Here is a 20,785-nt window from a genome sequence, read left to right on the forward strand (position 1 = left end):
CCATTGTAACTGAAAGAGCTGCTTCCTGTGCTTGGCCCTCCTATGTTGAACATAATAAACTCACTAAAAGTGGCAACAATAAAGCCTCTCTTAAAATACAAACCTTGACCCAGAAAATATAAACTGTGGGCCTATATCGTCTGTCTCATTTCTCAAAAATTTTGAAAAAGTGGTTGCGCAGCAACTCACTGCCTTCCTGAAGACAATGTATACAAAAGGCTTCAGTCTGGTTTTAGACCCCATCATAGCACTGAGACTGCAATTGTGAAGGTGGTAAATGACCTTTTAATGGCGTCAGACCAAGGCTCTGCATCTGTCCTTGTGCTCCTAGACCTTTGTGCTGCTTTTGACACCATCGATTACCACATTCTTTTGGAGAGATTGGAAACCCAAACTGGTCTACGTGGACAGGTTCTGGCCTGGTTTAGATCTTTTCTGTTGAAAATATATCAGATTGTCTCTGTGGATGGTTTGTCCTCTGACAAATCAACTGTAAGTTTCAGTGTTCCTCAAGGTTCCGTTTTAGGACCATTATTGTTTTCACTATATATACTGCTCAAAAAAATAAAGGGAACACTTAACCTCTCTAGGGTAGGTGGCACCAAATCGTCCCACCTACGTAACAGCCAGTGTAATCCTGTGGCGCGTTATTCAAAAACCTCAAAAATGCAAAAACTTAAATTTTTCAAACATATGACTATTTTACACCATTTTAAAGACAAGACTCTCGTTAATCTAACCACACTGTCCGATTTCAAAAAGGCTTTACAACGAAAGCAAAACATTAGATTATGTCAGCAGAGTACCCAGCCAGAAATAATCAGACACCCATTTTTCAAGCTAGCATATAATGTCACATTAACCCAAACCACAGCTAAATGCAGCACTAACCTTTGATGATCTTCATCAGATGACAACACTAGGACATTATGTTATACAATACATGCATGTTTTGTTCAATCAAGTTCATATTTATATCAAAAAACAGCTTTTTACATTAGCATGTGACTAGCATGTGACTAGCATTCCCACCGAACACTGCCGGTGAATTTACTAAATTACTCACGATAAACGTTCACAAAAAGCATAACAATTATTTAAAGAATTATAGATACAGAACTCCTCTATGCACTCGATATGTCCGATTTTAAAATAGCTTTTCGGTGAAAGCACATTTTGCAATATTCTCAGTAGATAGCCCGGCATCACAGGGCTAGCTATTTAGACACCCAGCAAGTTTAGCACTCACCAAAGTCAGATTTACTATAAGAAAAATGTTATTACCTTTGCTGTCTTCGTCAGAATGCACTCCCAGGACTTCTACTTCAATAACAAATGTTGGTTTGGTTCAAAATAATCCATAATTATATCCAAACAGCGGCGTTTTGTTCGTGCGTTCAAGACACTATCCGAAAGGGTAAATAAGGGTGATGAGCATGGCGCAATTCGTGACAAAAAAATTCTAAATATTCCATTACCGTACTTCGAAGCATGTCAACCGCTGTTTAAAATAAATGTTTATGCCATTTTTCTCATAAAAAAGCGATAATATTCCGACCGGGAATCTGCGTTTAGGTAAACAGACGAAAGAAAATAAAGCATGGGGTCGACTCGGGCACGCGCCTAAGCCCATAGTACTCTGATCGGCCACTTGCCAAAAGCGATAATGTGTTTCAGCCAGAGGCTGCCTCGATATCGTTCAGCTTTTTCCCGGGCTCTGAGAGCCTATGGGAGCCGTATGAAGTGTCACGTTAGAGCAAAGATCCTCAGTCTTCAATAAAAAGAGCCAAGATGAAACACAACTTATCAGACAGGCCACTTCCTGCATGGAATCTTCTCAGGTTTTGGCCTGCCATTTGAGTTCTGTTATACTCACAGACACCATTCAAACAGTTTTAGAAACTTTAGGGTGTTTTCTATCCAAAGCCAATAATTATATGCATATTCTAGTTACTGGGCAGGAGTAGTAACCAGATTAAATCGGGTACGTTTTTTATCCGGCCGTGTCAATACTGCCCCCTAGCCCTAACAGGTTAAACAACACATCCTAGATCTGAATGAAAGAAATCATCTTATTAAATACTTTTTTCTTTACATAGTTGAATGTGCTGACAACAAAATCACACAAAAATAATCCATGGAAATCCAATTTATCAACCCATGGAGGTCTGGATTTGGAGTCACACTCAAAATTAAAGTGGAAAACCACACTACAGGCTGATCCAACTTTGATGTAATGTCCTTAAAACAAGTCAAAATGAGGCTCAGTAGTGTGTGTGGCCTCCACGTGCCTGTATGACCTCCCTACAATGCCTGGGCATGCTCCTGATGAGGTGGCGGATGGTCTCCTGAGGGATCTCCTCCCAGACCTGGACTAAAGCATCCGCCAACTCCTGGACAGTCTGTGGTGCAACGTGGCGTTGGTGGATGGAGCGAGACATGATGTCCCAGATGTGCTCAATTGGATTCAGGTCTGGGGAACGGGCGGGCCAGTCCATAGCATCAATGCCTTCCTCTTGTAGGAACTGCTGACACACTCCAGCCACATGAGGTCTAGCATTGTCTTGCATTAGGAGGAACCCAGGGCCAACCGCACCAGCATATGGTCTCACAAGGGGTCTGAGGATCTCATCTCGGTACCTAATGGCAGTCAGGCTACCTCTGGCGAGCACATGGAGGGCTGTGCGGCCCCCCAAAGAAATGCCACCCCACACCATGACTGACCCACCGCCAAACCGGTCATGCTGGAGGATGTTGCAGGCAGCAGAACGTTCTCCACGGCGTCTCCAGACTCTCTCACGTCTGTCACGTGCTCAGTGTGAACCTGCTTTCATCTGTGAAGAGCACAGGGCGCCAGTGGCGAATTTGCCAATCTTGGTGTTCTCTGGCAAATGCCAAACGTCCTGCACGGTGTTGGGCTGTAAGCACAACCCCCACGTCGGGCCCTCATACCACCCTCATGGAGTCTGTTTCTGACCGTTTGAGCAGACACATGCACATTTGTGGCCTGCTGGAGGTCATTTTGCAGGGCTCTGGCAGTGCTTCTCCTGCTCCTCCTTGCACAAAGGTGGAGGTAGCGGTCCTGCTGCTGGGTTGTTGCCCTCCTACGGCCTCCTCCACGTCTCCTGATGTACTGCCCTGTCTCCTGGTAGCGCCTCCATGCTCTGGACACTACGCTGACAGACACAGCAAACCTTCTTGCCACAGCTCGCATTGATGTGCCATCCTGGATGAGCTGCACTACCTGAGCCACTTGTGTGGGTTGTAGACTCCGTCTCATGATACCACTAGAGTGAAAGCACCGCCAGCATTCAAAAGTGACCAAAACATCAGCCAGGAAGCATAGGAACTGAGAAGTGGTCTGTGGTCCCCACCTGCAGAACCACTCCTTTATTGGGGGTGTCTTGCTAATTGCCTATAATTTCCACCTGTTGTCTATTCCATTTGCACAACAGCATGTGAAATTTATTGTCAATCAGTGTTGCTTCCTAAGTGGACAGTTTGATTTCACAGAAGTGTGATTGACTTGGAGTTACATTGTGTTGTTTAAGTGTTCCCTTTATTTTTTGAGCAGTGTATTTTCACTCTAGGTAATGCCATTCGGAAACGTAATGTTAACTTTCACTGCTATGCAGACGATGCACAGCTGTACATTTCGATGCAACATGGTGAAGCCCCAAAATTGCCCTCCCTGGAAGCCTGTTTCAGACATAAGGAAGTGGATGGCGGCAAATGTTTTGCTTTTAAACAGAGATGCTAGTTCTAGGTCCCAAGAATCAAAGATCTTCTGTTGGATCTGACAATTTAATGTTGATAGTTGTACAGTCGTCCCAAATTAAACTGTGAAGGACCTCGGCGTTACTCTGGACCATGATTTCCCCTTTGACGAACAAATCAAGGCTGTTTCAAGGACAGCTTTTTTCCATCTACGTAACATTGCAAAAATCAGGAACTTTCTGTCCAAAAATGATGAAGAAAAGTTAATCCATGCTTTTGTCACCTCTAGATTAGACTACTGCAATGCCTTACATTCCAGCTACCCGGATAAAGTACTGAATAAACTTCAGTTAGTTCTAAACACGGCTGCTAGAATCTTGACTAGAACCAAAAAATTTGATCATATTAGTCCAGTGCTAGCTCCTCTACACGGGCTTCCTGTTAAGGCAAGGTCTGATTTCAAGGTTTTACTGCTAACCTACAAAGCATTACATGGGCTTACTCCTACCTATCTTTACGATTTGGTCCTGCCACACATACCTACACTTACGCTATGGTCACAAGATGCAGGCCTCCTTACTGTCACTAGAATTTCTAAGCAAACAGCTGGAAGCAGGGCTTTCTCCTATAGAGCTCCATTTTTATAGAATTGTCTGCCTATCCATGTGAGAGACGAAGACTTGGTCTCAACCTTTAAGTCTTCATTGAAGACTCATTTCTTCAGTAGGTCCTATGATTGAGTGTAGTCTGGCCCAGTGGTGTGAAGGTCAATGGAAAGGCACCGGAGCGACGAACCACCTTTGCTGTCTCTGCCTGGCCGGTTCCCCCCTCTCCACTGGGATTCTCTGCCTTTAACCCTATTACGGGGGCTGAGTCACTGGCTTACTGGTGCTCTTCCATGCTGTCCCCAGGAGGGGTGTGTCACTTGAGTGGGTTGAGTCACTGACGTGATCTTCCTGTCTGGGTTTGCGCCCCTCTCGGGTTTGTGCCGTGGGGGAGATCTTCGTGGGTTATTCTCAGCCTTGTCTCAGGGTAGCAAGTTGGTGGTTTGAAGATATCCCTCTAGTGGTGTGGGAGCTGTGCTTTGGCAAAGTGGGTGGGGTTGTATCCTGCCTGGTTGGCCCTGGCCGGGGGTATCGTCGGATGGGGCCACAGTGTCTCCCGACCCCTCCTGTCTCAGCCTCCAGTGTTTATGCTGCAATAGTTTGTCGGGTGGCTAGGGTCAGTCTATTATATCTGGAGTATTTCTCCTGTCTTACCCTGTGTGAATTTAAGTATGCTCCCTCTAATTCGCTCTCCCTCCCCTTCCGGGGGACCTGAGCCCTGGGACCATGCCTCAAGACTACTTGGCCAGATGACTCCTTGCTGTCCCCAGTCCACCTGGTCGTGTTGTTCTGCCTGTGGCTATGGAACACTGACCTGTTCACCGGACGCGCTACCTTGTCCCGGACCTGCTGTTTATGACTCTCTCTACCGCACCTGTTGTGTCGAACTCTGAATGCTGAATGCTCGGCTATGAAAAGCCAACTGACATTCACTCCTGCGGTGCTGACCTGTTGCATCCTCTACAACCACTGTGATTATTATTGTTTGACCATGCTGGTCTTCTATGAATGTTTGAAGATCTTGGCCATGTACTGTTATAGGGCTCTCGAGTGGCGCAGCGGTCGAAGGCACTGCATCTCATGCTAGAGTCATCACTACAGACACCCTGGTTTGAATCCAGGCTGTATCACAACCGGCCGTGATTGGGAATCCCATAGGGCATCGCGCACAATTGGCTCAGAGTTGTCCGGGTTTGGCCGGTGTAGGCCTTTATTGTAAATAAGAATTTGTTCTTAACTGACTATTCTAGTTAAATAAAGATAAAAAATTAATAATTATAATCTCCACCCAGCACAGCCAGAAGAGGACTGGCCACCCCTCAGAGCCTGCTTCCTCTAGGTTTCTTCCTAGGTTCCTGCCTTTTCTCGGGAGTTTTCCCTAGCCACCGTGCTTCTACATCTGCATTGCTTGCTGTTTGGGTTTTAGGCTGGGTTTCTCTGTAGCACTTTGTGACATCGGCTGATGTAAGAAGGGCTTTATAAATACATTTGATTGATACACTCCAGACAACTACTGCTGTGCAGGTGTGTCACACTGAGCGAAGCAATGCATTATGGGATGTTGGGGGCATAGCGGATCTTAACTTCATACCTTCCATAAAAGTAGGATCAGTGACACACACACTGAGAGAGAGGCAACCATGCTCACCGCAGTTACTCTCCTACAGACAGTGAGAATACGTCTGACAGGTGAACATCTACTTTTCACCAGAGCCATATGGGCCCTGGTGAAAAGTAGCGCACTGTTTACTGAGTAGGGTGCCATTTGGGATGCACATCTTGGTTGTTTCAGAGCATCAATTCTGCTCAGTTGCTGATCACTGACTCCCTGAGCAGACTGACTGATCTACAAATCACTTTTGCCTCCTAAATAACTACTGTAAGTCGTAAATCAGTCATATCTAGATTGATGCTCTCAAACACAGCCAACTAGTCAGGGTCACAGTTTGCAAGTGCAGGGGCAGCAGTTATAACTAAAAGTTACACATTGCCATGAGGGGAAAATGATGATGAAACGCTTTTAACCTAAAACATATTTTTTTACTTGAGCGAGAGCTGTGTTTTTCCCCCCATGTAAACCTTACATTTCAGCTGCACCTCCACTCGGTTTTGAGTCTTACCCTACATACTTAGGTTAGAGTATGCCTTTAAACCACCATCACAAACAGTACAGGCAAATAGTTACTCTCTTTGAGGAACAACAAAACAACACAGACAAGCGCGACGGAACTCGCCAAAATAGGATCAACAGAACTCCTCGCTCTGAGGCCAATACAACAATAACAGCAGCCGCCGTTGCAACACTCCGCTGCTTCTGATTCTACTGACCAGCTTGACTGAACACACTTCAAACACACATGACAACTCCCCACAGTACGAGAAGAGAGACGGTGTCTCGAACACAGCTCAGACATAATAGGCTACTAACTAAACAGCAGGTGGTGAATGTCAGAGATTTGAGACTGTGAAAGAAGAGCGTCTCCAACGCAGCTCAGACGCAAGGCGTCTCGTAGACAGAAATGAGAAACTATAAGAGAAAAGAGACTTGAACGCAACTCAGACAGAAGTCTACTTAATCACATGGAGTGGATGTCGTAAACAAATAATTTGATTTGTGACTGTAAAATAAGAGAGTGCATTGAACGTAACACAGATACTAAACTGCACGTCAAAGACAGCAAAATATGAGAAACTCTCACATAAGAGAGTGCCTAAAATAAGATTTGTGACTGTAAAATAAGAGAGCTCCGACATACTAAACAACAGATACTGCATGTCAAAGACTTAAAAAAAGAGGTTAAAGATCAAATAAAAAAGCGGGGAAAATGAAAAACAATCTCTTGGCTCCAGAACTCTATCGCGCCATACATCAAAATAGAGGCAGATAAGACACCCAGCTCTGGCTCAAAAGAACAGGAACAAATCAATGAACAGCAAAAAGTGGAGAAAAATGAGGAAAGGGAGAGAGAAAAAAGAACAAAAAGCAGCTCTTTCTGTCCGTCACGGGTCTGCTTACAGCCTCCCTGCTTCATTTCTTTATCTGAATCTAGCCTTGATGGGAAGTTGGAGGAGTAGTATGAGTTTCAGGGAGTCATGAATGAGAGTATATGTAGTTAGCGATAGACCTCTTTGTCCCATTGACTAACCTCTTCTCTCCATCTTTTGGGGTTTAGATTGAGTTCCTACTTCCTACATATTTTCCTACATCTCAAAAGGGACGGGGGAGGAATGCATATGAGGGAGCCATGAATGAGAATGAGGATATGTGTCGTCATTTATAAACCTATTTTCCTCTGGACTAACACCTTCTCTCCATCCTTAGGCCCACTGACTTCCGAGATACAGTCATGGATATTGTGTGATTCCATAAGCTCAATCTCTCATATATGGATTGGTGATGCATTAAACATATCTATATCACTCCAATGCATCTCTCTCTCTCTCTCTCTAAACCTCTCTCTCTCTCACAGCTCAGACATAATATGCTACTAACTAAACAGCTGGTGGTTAATGTCAGAGATTTGAGACTGTGAAAGAAGAGCGTCTCCAACGCAGCTCAGACATAGGATACTAAATAACAGGAAGTGTACGCCAAAGAAAATACATCTCAAAAGGGATGGGGGAGGAATGTATACGAGGGAGCCATGAATGAGAATGAGGATATATGTCATCATTTATAAACCTATTTTCCTCTCGACTAACACCTTCTCTCCATCCTTAGGCCCACAGTCTTCCGAGATACAGTTACAGATATTGTGTGATTCCATTCTCTCTCTCTCTCTCTCTCTCTCTCTCTCTCTCGGCTATGAAAAACCAACTGACATTTACTCCTGAGGTACAGACCTGTTGCACCCTCTACAACCACTGTGATTATTATTTGACCCTGCTGGACATCTATGAACCTTTGAACATCTTGAAGAACAATCTGGCCTTAATGACCATGTCCTGGCCACCCCTTAGAGCCTGGTTCCTCTCTAGGTTTCTTCCTAGGTTCCTGTCTTTCCTAGCCAACGTGCTCCTATATCTGCACTGCTTGCTGTTTGGGGTTTTAAGCTGGGTTTTTGTATAATCACTTTGTGACATCTGCTGATGTAAAAAGGGCTTTATAAATACATTTGATTGATTATACATTTCTTATTCTTCGTACCATTGTTCCAATCTCATCTTGGATTTATACATTTGACCCCTGAATATGGGAATTCCCAACATACTTTACATTCAAGTCCCACCCCTCCTCAACACAGTTTACAAACAAGTGCAGGGGGAACCCAGAGCCCTATACTACGAATCAGAGGGGTATACTACGAAGCAAGCTAGATCTACTCAGGGTTTTCTAAAGCTAGCCAGCTTCAGTTAGCTTCACATTCCAGCTCAGGCTTCATCCGTACTACGACGGTGGATATTGCTCATCTGCCTTGCTGCTAGCAGGCTTGTAACTGCACGTGGATAGTCGAATGCCAAACTCTTCATTGAGACAATGCTGAAACATCAATCCATCGGTGAGTCAGTGCCACATTTACATTTGTGCCAAAATCTAAATGAAAGAAAAGTTATCTTGCAAATTCAGCTGGCTATGGTGTGAAATAGGCTTTTAGAAGTGCTGTCTTTATTTTATTACTTATCGTGAATGACGTCTTTGGTGTGTTTTGGTGTTTTTCCCCCCCTCCTATCAATAAAATAATTGTATTAAGTCCTCCAAAGGTTTTACTGTGGGTGAAGTTTTAAATGCACTCTGTCATTATTAAATGTGTAACGTGATAGGTATTTTAACATGACTCTTTTAACACATCAAAAAAAAACATTTAATTCAAATATTTTATCAGTCATCTTCCTCAAATGAAGGGGATGATGAAGCAACCTTAGTGAGAGGGAGGGAATCTGATTTTGTTGGTTCTCAACTCGCAGCAGAGACACTTTATCAAATCCTGAGTAGATATACCACTCTGTTTCAATCGAAAGTTACAGATTATGCCCTTTAGAGCACCATCTTATCAAAATCAACACTACAAGCAAATAGAAAAAAAAGGCAATTTCGTTGATGTAACCATGTAGGAGTGGAAACTGAATCTAATGACTGTTGGGGATTTTCGTATTCAGGTGTGAAGTGTACCGATAATGATTATCTGTTTACACCGAGGATGCGTCCCAAATGACATCCCTATTCCCCAGAGTGCGTTACCTTTGACAAGGGCCCATAGGAAATATGGTGCCATTTGGGACTCCGGCTCAGCCTGAATGATCTGTCAAGACATGATGCCGACAGTATATGTACAGTGCAGGTTGTCATATGAATAACAACGAGCCTGCTAGCTTACATAATGCAAGCACAGTGATTCCCAATGTGCTCCTAGGAAACCTATCACGACCGCACATTTTAATCAAAGGCTTGACGAGTAGCTGATTAGTTGAATCAGGTGTGCTATTTTCCCAAACTAGAAGAGAAAATATGCAGTCCAGTGGGTATTGTAGGACCAGATAGGGAAACATTGACTAGTGACGGTTTAGAGTCTAGAGAGTAATAGCAGTTGATTATTTATTTATGTTACATGTTTTTATTTATGCCAGTCAGTCTCCCTATCAATTTGTATGGAGCATAAATAAGGTGTCAATGTGTCATGACTCATGCTGTCACGTCCTGACCATAGTAAGTGGTTATTTTCTATGGTAGTGTAGGTCAGGGCGTGACAGGGGGTGTTTTTCTATGTTTTAGTTCTATTTCTATGTTGGGGTTGTTTGGGTTGATCTCGAATTGGAGGCAGCTGATCCTCGTTGCCTCTGATTGGAGATCATATTTAAGTAGGGGTTTGATCTTTCTGTTGTTGTGGGTGGTTATATTTTGAGTAGTGTGTTTTCTCTCTGCGTCACAGTTTGTTGTTTTTTGTTAGTTCAAGTATTTAATGTATTGCATTACGTTTCACGAATAAATAAAGATGTGGAACTACAAACACGCTGCATTTTGGTCCGTTCCTTCAGACAGCCGTCACAGAATCACCCACAAAAAAAGGACCAAGCAGAGTGCTCAGGAGGAGCAGGGATCCTGGGCCAGGGAAAGGAGAGAATGGAGGACATCCTGGACATGGGAGGAGGTAATGGCAGGGGACAAGACCCTGCCATGGAAGCAGGTGGAGACAGCGAGGGAGGAACGGCGACATTACGAGGAGCTAGCCCAACGAAGGAAGCACGAGAGGCATCCCCCAATAAATGTTTTTGGGGGGGCACACGGGAAGTTTGGCAGAGTCAGGATGGAGACCTGAGCCAACTCCCTGTGCTTACCGTGGGGAGCGAGTGACGGGGAAAGCACCGTGTTATGCGGTGATGTGCACTGTGTCGTCAGGGCGCACTCACAGGCCGGTGCGATCTGTGCCCGTGCCCTGCATTAGTCGAGCTAGGTTGAGCATCCAGCCAGAACGGGTTGTGGCAGCTCTACGCTCGAGATCACCAGTGCGCCTCCACGGTCCAGTATGTCCTGTTCCTGCTCCCTGCACTCGCCCTGAGGTGCGTGCTACTAGTCTGGCGCCTTCTATGCCAGCCCCACGCATCAGGCCTCCAGAGACGCTCCCCAGTCCGGAGCCTCCAGCGGCGCTCCCCAGTCCGGAGCCTCCAGCGGCGCTCCCCAGTCCGGAGCCTCCAGCGGCGCTCCCCAGTCCGGAGCCTCCAGCGGCGGTCCGCAGCCCGGAGCCTCCAGCGGCGGTCCGCAGCCCGGAGCCTCCAGCGGCGGTCCGCAGCCCGGAGCCTTCAGCGGCGGTCCGCAGCCCGGAGCCTTCAGCGGCGGTCCGCAGCCCAGAACCTTCAGCAGCGGCCTTCAGCCCAGAACCTCTAGCAATGATCTACAGTCCGGTTCTTTTGACGACGATCCACGGTCAGGTGATAAAGAAGCAGAGGGATCAGTGGGTGGAGTGGGGGTTATGCCCCAAACTCGAGCCACCTCCATGGGGAGAGGAGCTAGATAGGAAGGTTCTGGGTACTGCATATGAACCGCCATAGACATTAGTCGCCCACCCTACCCTCCCTTTGTGTTTTGTTGTTGGGGGGGGGGGGGGTTGTTGTGTGGGGAGGTTTGTTGTTGGGGGGTGTTTTTGTTGTTGTTGTTTTTTATTTGTTTTTTTTTAGGTGCGCACCTTTGGGGGGGGGTACTGTCACGTCCTGACCATAGTGGTTATTATCTATGGTAGAGTAGGTCAGGGCGTGACAGGGGGTGTTTTTCTATGTTGTCTATTTCTATGTTTTAGTTCGAGTTTTTCTATTTCTATGTTGGGGTTGTTTGGGTTGATCTCCAATTGGAGGCAGCTGATCCTCGTTGCCTCTGATTGGAGATCATATTGAAGTAGGGGTTTGTCCTTTCTGTTGTGGGTGATTATATTTTGAGTAGTGTGTTTTCTCTCTGCGTCACGGTTTGTTGTTTTATGTTAGTTCAAGTATTTAATGTATTGCATTACGTTTCACAAATAAATAAAGATGTGGAACTACAACCATGCTGCATTTTGGTCCGATCCTTCAGACAGCCGTGACACATGCACTATAACAAGGTTGTGGTAGAGACTGTCAATGTGACATATGTAGTTGTTACACATAAATATAACCAGCATCAGTGTGCTAGCTTAGCATATAGCGCTGCCTCCCTGAACTTGCCTCTGAATGGGCTTGAACCAGGGTCCTCTACCTCATCAACACACCTGACAACATACAAACCAGTTGAGCTATAGAAAAGGATCCAATTCAATAGCACCATTGGCGAAATTTCAAGCTAGCTGTACCCTCTGGGCGCAGGTATAGGGCACCCCTCAGCAGGAAAAACAGAACTAGACAATCATTTGTGCCAGGTGTGATATCCCTCCTAAATAGCTCGGGCTAATGTTCCAAAAGACTCAGTAAGGCCAGCAGGCTAGTCTTTAAAAAAAAAATGTTTTATTGGTATGTAACTGTTATGAAAGTTGTATTGTCAATTTTGTTTTGTATTTAAACGCCACTTTAAATGTGTACATGACACTGCAACAAAATTTCCCCATGGGGACAATAAAGTCAGTAAGTAAGTAATCTTACGGTACCTTTGTCTTCATCTAATAATGTAGAGTCTTTTATTAAAAAAAAACTATTTTTAGGTGGTAGATTCAATCCCCCATATATATATATTTGTAAATATATATACTCTATATAACATTCTATTGGTTGCAAGAATTTTGTATAATAATTTAAATTGAAATACTAAAAGTTTTGAATCTGCCACAGTTTTATGGAAACTATTTTTGCAATCTATATGGCACAGCTGTACATTTTTGGTCCTTAAATGAAACTGGTATACTTTTTTAGTTATTACAATTTTCTTTAACCAATTTTGGTCTTTAATGCAGGGCCGACATAACAAGTTCCTTACTTTCTTCTCCCTCTTCCACTTCCTTTTTTGCAGTAACGCTAGAGAGCCTTTGTTGCTGCCCTATATGTGCCAGCCGGCACAACAGGGAGGACTGCTGACTGGCATCTAGCAACAGGACACCACAGGACCTACTAATGTATAACAACAAGTAATGTGAAATGACAAGGGACAACAACAACAACAACCTCTCCTCCATTCGTTCCATCCATCATCACATCTTCATTCCGTCCTTTGTGTGTGTGTGTGTGTGTGTGTGTGTGTGTGTGTGTGTGTGTGTGTGTGTGTGTGGTGTGCGCGGGTCAAGACTTACATCTTGACGAAGGGGTCAGAGTACCCATTGGAGTCCATAGCAGCGAGGTGGGCACAGCGTACGATGCCAACCAGTAGACAGCTCTTTTCTGGACTGTAGCACAGCGACACCAGGATACGACCACGCTGGGGGAGGGGGGACACAGTTAGCCGTGACACCACTACAAATTTGAACTAAACTGGATTGATAGTTCCCTTAATGTATGTCAATGGACTGACTGTTCATGAATTAAGACCAACACGTGTAAAACAGACAATTAAAAACATACTACAAATAGAGTCACTTAAAATTCATGGAACAAAAAAGTTATAAAATGAATGAAAATAATAAGATGAATTGCATGTTGGGAAATCAGTGACAGGACTGTCAATAACAGTGGGATTAGTACTACTACTATCATAGTGGCACCACTGTTGTTGCTACTACTACAGTAATAGTAGTAGCACAACTAATGTTACTACTCCTGCTACGGGCCAATACTATATGTATATGACAATCTCTACTATTTATGACAATGATGGTAATCTTCTTACCTCTTCCTCAGCCACAGGAGTTCCTTGCTCCACGGTTTCTTTGTTGATATCTTTGTTCTGAGTGGGAGAAGGGAGATTCAATTCAATACACAGTTTATAAATCATTAGAGCCCATTGACGAACTGACGCATACACACGCAAGCCCACATGTGCACTCACTCACATGCACACACATGCATAAGCACACACTCTCTCTCTTTCTCTCTCGCATGCACACACACACACACACACACACACACACACACACACACACACACACACACACACACACTACATACCTGTGTAATTCTCTCCAGACCCATTTTGAATCTTTTGCTCTCGCCCTTGCTCAGTTTCTTCAAGGCGACACGGACCTCTCCGATAAACTCGTTACGACCGAGCCTGTCCATGTCGCACACACACAGCCTACACACAGACAGGAATGACACACAGACACACACACACAAACACACACACACACAGACAGAAAGTGAGAAATAGAAACATACACTCTCAAGAGCTAGCAGTGGGGACTCTATGCTGCAGATAGAAACCCCACTGATCTACAAGTAACTGCCAAAATAATGTAAATAATTTAGTAGATGAGGGATGCAAAGGATATTAAAATCAGGTGCTTCCACACAGGTGTGGTTCTTCTCTAACAAGAGAGTTCTCATCTATATTATTCGTAGCTGTCTACTTACCACCACAGACCAATGCTGGCACTAAGACCACACTCAACCAACTCTATAAGGCCATAAGCAAACAACAAAACGCTCATCCAGAAGTGGCGCTCCTAGTGACCACCTTTACTCCACACACAGAGATGCATACAAAGCTCTCCCCCACCCTCCATTTGGCAAATCCGACCATAATTATATCCTCCTGATTGCTGCTTACATGCAAAAACTAAAGATGGAAGTACCAGTGACTCGCTCAATACGGAAGTGGTCAGATGACACGGATGCTACGCTTCAGGACTGTTTTGCTAGCACAGACTGGAATATGTTCCGGGATACATCAAATGGCATTGAGGAGTATACCACCTCAGTCATCGGCTTCATCAATAAGTGCATCGACGACGTCATCCCCACAGTGACCGTACGTTCAAATCCCAACCAGAAGCCATGGATTACAGGCAACATCCGCATCTAGCTAAAGGCTAAAGCTGTCGGTTTCAAGGAGCGGAGCACTAATCCAGACGATTATAAGAAATCCCGACATGCCCTCAGACGAACCATCAAACAAGCAAAGCGTCAATACAGGATTAAGATTGAATCCTACTACACCGGCTCTGACGCTAATCGGATGTGGCAGGGCTTGAAAACTTTTACAGACTACAAAGGGAAACCCAGACGCAAGCTGAACAGTCCACCGAGCATACCAGATGAGCTAAATACCTTCTATGCTCGCTTTGAGGCAAGCAACACTGAAGCATGCACGGGAGCACCAGCTGTTCTGGATGACTGTGATAACGCTCTCAGTAGCCGATGTGAGCAAGACCTTTAACAGGTCAACATTCACAAAGCCGTGGGGCCAGAAGGATTACTAGGACGTGTACTCAAAGCATGCGAAGACCAACTGGCAAGTGTATTCACTGACATTTTCAACCGAGTAATACCTACATGTTTCCTACAGACCACCATAACAGTCCCTGTGCCCAAGGAAGCGAAGGTAACCTGCCTAAATGATTACCGTCCCGTAGCACTCACGTCAGTAGCCATGAAGTGCTTTGAAAGGCTGGTCATGGCTCACATCAACAGCATCCTCCCAGATACCCTAGACCCACTCCAATTCGAATACTACCCCAACAGATCCACAGATGATGCCATTTCTGTCGCACTCCACACTGCCCTTTCCCACCTTGACAAAAGGAACACCTATGTGAGAATGCTGTTCATTGACTACAGCTCAGCATTCAACACCACAGTGCCAATGAAGCTCATCACTTAGCTAATGACCCTGGGACTAAACACCTCCCTCTGCAAATGGATCCTGGATTTCCTGAAGGGCCGCCCCCAGGTGGTTGCTGTTACTCGCTGTTTATCTATGCATAGTCACTTCACCCCTACCTACATGTACAAATTACCTCGACTAACCTGTGCCCCCGCACACTGACTGGGTACTGGTACCCCCTGTATATAGCATCATTATTGTTATTTTATTGTGTTACTTTTTAGAATTTTTTACTTTAGTTTATTTGGTAAATATTTTCTTAACCAACAGTGAAGTTCAAGAACAGTTAAGGGCTTGTAAGTAAGCAATTCATGGTAAGGTCTACACTTGTTGTATTCGGCGCATATGACAAATAAAGTTTGATTTGAGTTAATTAAGAAATGAACATCCCATCATGCTTAGGCTCATGTATAAAAATGGTGGGCAGGCAATAATTTTGGCTACCATGGCTATGCCCCCATAGGATGACAATGCCCCATCCACAGGGCAGGAGTGGCCATTGAATGGTTAGATGAGCATGAAAACGATATAAACCATATACCATTGTCATGTGACCAGATCTCAACCCAAATGATGAAATTTATTGTGGAAGAATGGTGTTGCATTCCCCAGTAGAATTCCAGATACTTTTAGAATCTTTGGCAAGGTGTATTGAAGCTGTTCTGGCTCGTGGTGGCCCTATTAAGACAAATTATGTTGGTGTATCAGTAATTTTGGCAGTTACCTGTAGCTATACTCTATGCTGTACATGTCTGTCTGTTTGTCTGTGCATGCTGTGCTGAACATGTTGGTCTGTCCATCTGTCTGTCTGCTTTATCTGTCTGTCTGCCTGTCTGTCCTCAATGACAGCAGACCAGTGGAGGCTCCTCGGAGGAGGAAGGGGAGGACCATCCTCCTCAGTGAATTCAATACAAATAAAAATGGTAAAACATTGAAAAGTTATCCTTTTTAGATAAAACTATACTAAATATTTTCATGTAAACAAATAATTTATTAAACACACTGTTTTGCAATGAAATCTCTACAGTAGCCTCAACAGCACTCTGTAGGGTAACACCATGGTGTAGCCGGAGGACAGCTAACTTCCTTCCTCCTCTTAGTATATTGACTTCATTACAAAACCTAGGAGGCTCTTGGTTCTCACCCCCTTTCATAGACTTACACAGCAATTATGACAACTTCCAGAGGACATGCTTCAACCTATCAGAACTCTTGCAGCATGAAATGACATGTTGTCCACCCAATCAAAGGATCAGAGAATGAATCTAGTACTGAAAGCATAAGCTACAGCTAGCTAGCACTGCAGTCCATAAAATGTGGTGAGTAGTTGACTCAAAGAGAGCAAAAGACAACAGTTTTGAACAAAGCAATTTCTTCAAAAATGAAGGAGAAGCAAGAGAAAGATAGAGATTTCAAATTAGTTTTTTCACTTTCAGTTTCACTTAGCTAGCGAATGCAGCTAGCTAGTTTGGCCTACTCAAAACACCCAGCTCAAACACAGGGATGCTATGTTAGATAGCTGGCTATGACTATCCAACACAACACAGGAACTCTTCCATGTCAAGGTAAAAGCTTTTGGTTTTATTCATTTATTTCAACCGGGGCCCACTGGTATAACTGCTATACTGCTTAGTGACTGTAACGTTACTGCATAATTAACTGCATAACTGCGTTCATCCACCTCTGGCCTGCTGGCCCCCCTACCTCTGAGGAAGCACAGTTCCCGCTCAGCCCAGTCAAAACTGTTCGCTGCTCTGGCACCCCAATGGTGGAACAAGCTCCCTCACGACGCCAGGACAGCGGAGTCAATCACCACCTTCCGGAGACACCTGAAACCCTACCTCTTTAAGGAATACCTAGGAAAGGATAAAGTAATCCTTCTAACCCCCCCCCCCCCCCCTTAAAAGATTTAGATGCACTATTGTAAAGTGGTTGTTCCACTGGATATCATAAGGTGAATGCACCAATTTGTAAGTCGCTCTGGATAAGAGCGTCTGCTAAATGACTTAAATGTAAATGTAATTGTAGGGGGTTTACTAATGCATGAGTTCAATTAGCTATGTTGACTAGAATGTTAGTTTAGTTAATATGGTGACAACGATGTGTGGTTAGGATATGGTTTGGCTTGTTTTTTAGTTTTTTTGCCTGGTCACATACTGTTGATGTGTTGTGCATTGAAGTCCACAAACGAAGGGAAAAGGTGAGAGGAGGACAGCGCATAGATGCGAGAAGGAATACAACGTGGCTGCTATGAAAGTGAACTGTGTTTACACGTGATCAGGGGTGTATTGAATGTGTTGCTGTCTGTCCATGTGTCACTGTCTGTCACCTCAACATTTTCTCTCGACCCGTGTGCATCTACGTTGTAAATGTTAATTCATAGGCTAGGTTGTAACAACCTCATCATGGGTATAGTAAAAATGTCAGTATCACGTAGCAGCCTAAACCTATCGATGTTACATTGAACTGGGTGAATGGAATATGAATGACAGCCATCCAAAATGCTGTAATAGAAATAAGGCCATGCTAATGAAAAACAAATTGTCCTCCCTCATCATAAACGGCACTGACCGCCACTGCAGCAGACAGACAGACAGACATGTCTCTGTGTGTTGCGGAACAGCTCTGATCGGAACCTTAGTTTTGAAGTGAGGAGTAGAACAAGAGTAGATTTAGCAAATCTTGTGTTGAAGAAATATGGTCCGCAAAAAAGAAAATTGAGAGTACATTTGTGCCTCTATAGTGCACTTAAGATGTTTTATTAAGAACTGAGAATGGCCTTGAGTTTTTCTCATGTCACTATGACAACTGCGGTATGCTAGTCATTTTACAAGGCTGGTCGTGTTTACTCTTTCAACTACTACTACTCTACTGCTCTCAGATGTTCTCTCACCTTCCTGCATATCCCTCTGGGCTGTCGCCTGGGTAATTGTGCTCTCTCTCTCCCTCCCTCTCTCTCTCTTTTTTCCCCCTGTGACAGTGGTTCCTGTTGGTTCCAGCGTGTTAGTCATACCTGCCGTGCGTGCGTGTGCGAGTCAGGACCAGAAGGCTCTTCATGATACTCCCACAATTTCACCCCAACCGTGTTCTCTACATCTTAATCAGTGTGAGGCATGCACTGCATCCCAAATGGCACCCTACTACTTATATAATGCATAGGGCTCTGGTCAAAAGTAGTGCACCATATAGGGAATCGGCTGCCATATGGGATGCAGATATACAGCAGGGTCGCAGTAACATGCATTTGACCAATTCTTATATAACGGATCAGTAACCATTTTATGTGTCATTCTATATGAAATGATGGTGGTATGTCGCATTGCACCTCAGCAGTCGTGAAGAAGCGATGTAGAGAGACAGATAGAGATACACTAAGTATACCAAACATTAGGAACACCTTCCTAATATTGAGTTGGACCTCCCCCCCCCCCCTTACCCTCAGAACAACCTCAGTTCATCGGGGCATGGAGTCTACAAGGTGTCGAAATTGTTCCACAGGGATTCTGGCCGATGTTGACTCTCAAGCTTCCCACAGTTGTGTCAAGTTGGCTGGATGTCCTTTGGGTGGTGGGCCATTCTTGAGCGTGAAAAACCCAGCAGCGCTGCAGTTCTTGACACAAACCGGTGCGTCCGGCACCTGCTACCATACCCCGTTCAACAGCCCTTAAATATTTTGTCTTGCCCATTCATCCTGGCACAATACATGTCTCAATTGTCTTAAGGCATAAACATCCTTCTTTAACCTGTCTCCTCCCCTTCATCTACACTGATTTGAAGTGGATTTAACAAGTAACATCAATATGGGATCATAGCTGTCACCTGGATTCACCTGGTCAGTCTATGTCATGGAAAGTGCAATGTCTTGCATACTCAGTGTAGAGAGATACAGTAGGACCTCAGTGATACGAACATGTCGGCTGAACTGAAATGTCTGTAACTTTGAAATTCACTGTGCATCAAACCATTACAGAAGATATTTATTGCGTAGTTACATGTGTTTTCTAATCGTTTAGCCAGATAGTATAAAGTTCATTTTTTTTAATATGTGTACTGGACTGGTTTGATTTTGCCTGTTCAGTTGACTGGTCGGCCCGTAACTCTGAGGTTTGTATCTTTGAGGTTCTACTGTCGAGAGATAGAGGGGTGGAAAAATGGAGTTCTGCCATAAGACTGGCACTCTGTCGGTCTTGCCTGGGCAATGACAAGGTGTTGACGGTAGCCGTGGTTTTGTCGCACCGAGGCAACATACTTTTCCTACAACGCTATGGAGCTCTCCATTGACTGACAGTAGGATTCTTCGGGGTCAAGTTTACCCTGGGTACAGATCGACGATAAACTTCCCCTCACCCAATCCTAACCATAATCATTAGTTAGCAGAATGCTAAACTTTTCATCATTAATGTCTCCCTTTGTCATACATTTATTGATTGCAGCCAAAAAATATGATATAAGAGGAGGACATTTGGTATTTTTGTACCTCATTGGCAGTTACAATTGCCAAGACCCACCCCTGCAGTCTACTAACAAGTATAGGGGCAGCAGTTTGGAAGAATTGAAGTTACAGCTAATGCCTTGCGCCTGAAGATATAAAACACAATAAAAGTCCTTGCTGGATGCTAAATGCACATTAGCATTATCAGTCCCTATGCTCCACTACAATTCCCTATCCCCATCCACTCTATGCTACACTAAAATTCCCTATTCACATCCACTGCCTATGCTACGCTACAATTCCCTATTCACATCCACTGCCTATGCTGCGCTAATTCCCATTTCCCAGTCATTGTGCCCAAGTGTAAAGCCTGCTGTTCAGACATTATCCAGTTCTACAGCTCTGGTTCCCCAGGCTGCCCCCATGGAGAGAGGCTGAGCTCGGCGGTGCACCGTGTTGGGGGAAGAGTTTTGAGTAGCCCCCCCCCTCCTGATCTACCCTGCTGGGACTGATGATGCAGGTCTCACAGAGGGGCCAAGCAGCACGTCAGGGTACCCACAGACTGGGACTCACGCCCTCTCCTATCTCCCTCGGTCTGCCCTCCCGCTTTCTTTGTCTCTCTCTCTCTCTCTCTCTCTCTCTCTCTCCTCTCAAATGTTCCCCCTCTCCTAAGCACTGTGCCTCTTTCTCTCCTCCTGTTCCCTCACTTTCTCCACCTCTATCCCCTCTTTCTTGGAACCCCAATTCTCTCTTTTATCCTCACCTCCCTTTCCTTCCCCATCTGTTCTCACCTATTCCCCTGTTTCTTGGCATCCACCTCATTCCCTGGCTTTCTCCCCTCCTCTATCCTCCCTTTCCCTGGCATCGCTCTCCCATCTTTAA

The 20,785-nt window shown here is 44.7% G+C and overlaps 1 protein-coding gene across 1 annotated transcript in view; it reads right to left on the reverse strand.

Moving 5' to 3' along the window:
* Positions 1-20,785, reverse strand: part of LOC106602691 (double C2-like domain-containing protein beta) — a 50,933-nt gene that overhangs the window by 10,884 nt on the left and 19,264 nt on the right. Inside the window, exons 6-8 of the mRNA XM_014195474.3 lie at positions 13,815-13,941; positions 13,537-13,593; positions 13,004-13,128 (exon numbers count right to left, since the gene is read on the reverse strand). Coding sequence (XP_014050949.1) covers positions 13,004-13,128; positions 13,537-13,593; positions 13,815-13,941 — 309 coding nt within the window. The remainder of the gene's footprint in view (positions 1-13,003; positions 13,129-13,536; positions 13,594-13,814; positions 13,942-20,785) is intronic.

Source organism: Salmo salar, chromosome 04 (assembly GCF_965601325.2).
Source record: "Salmo salar chromosome 04, fSalSal1, whole genome shotgun sequence".
In the NCBI taxonomy this organism is placed as follows: Eukaryota; Metazoa; Chordata; class Actinopteri; order Salmoniformes; family Salmonidae; genus Salmo; species Salmo salar.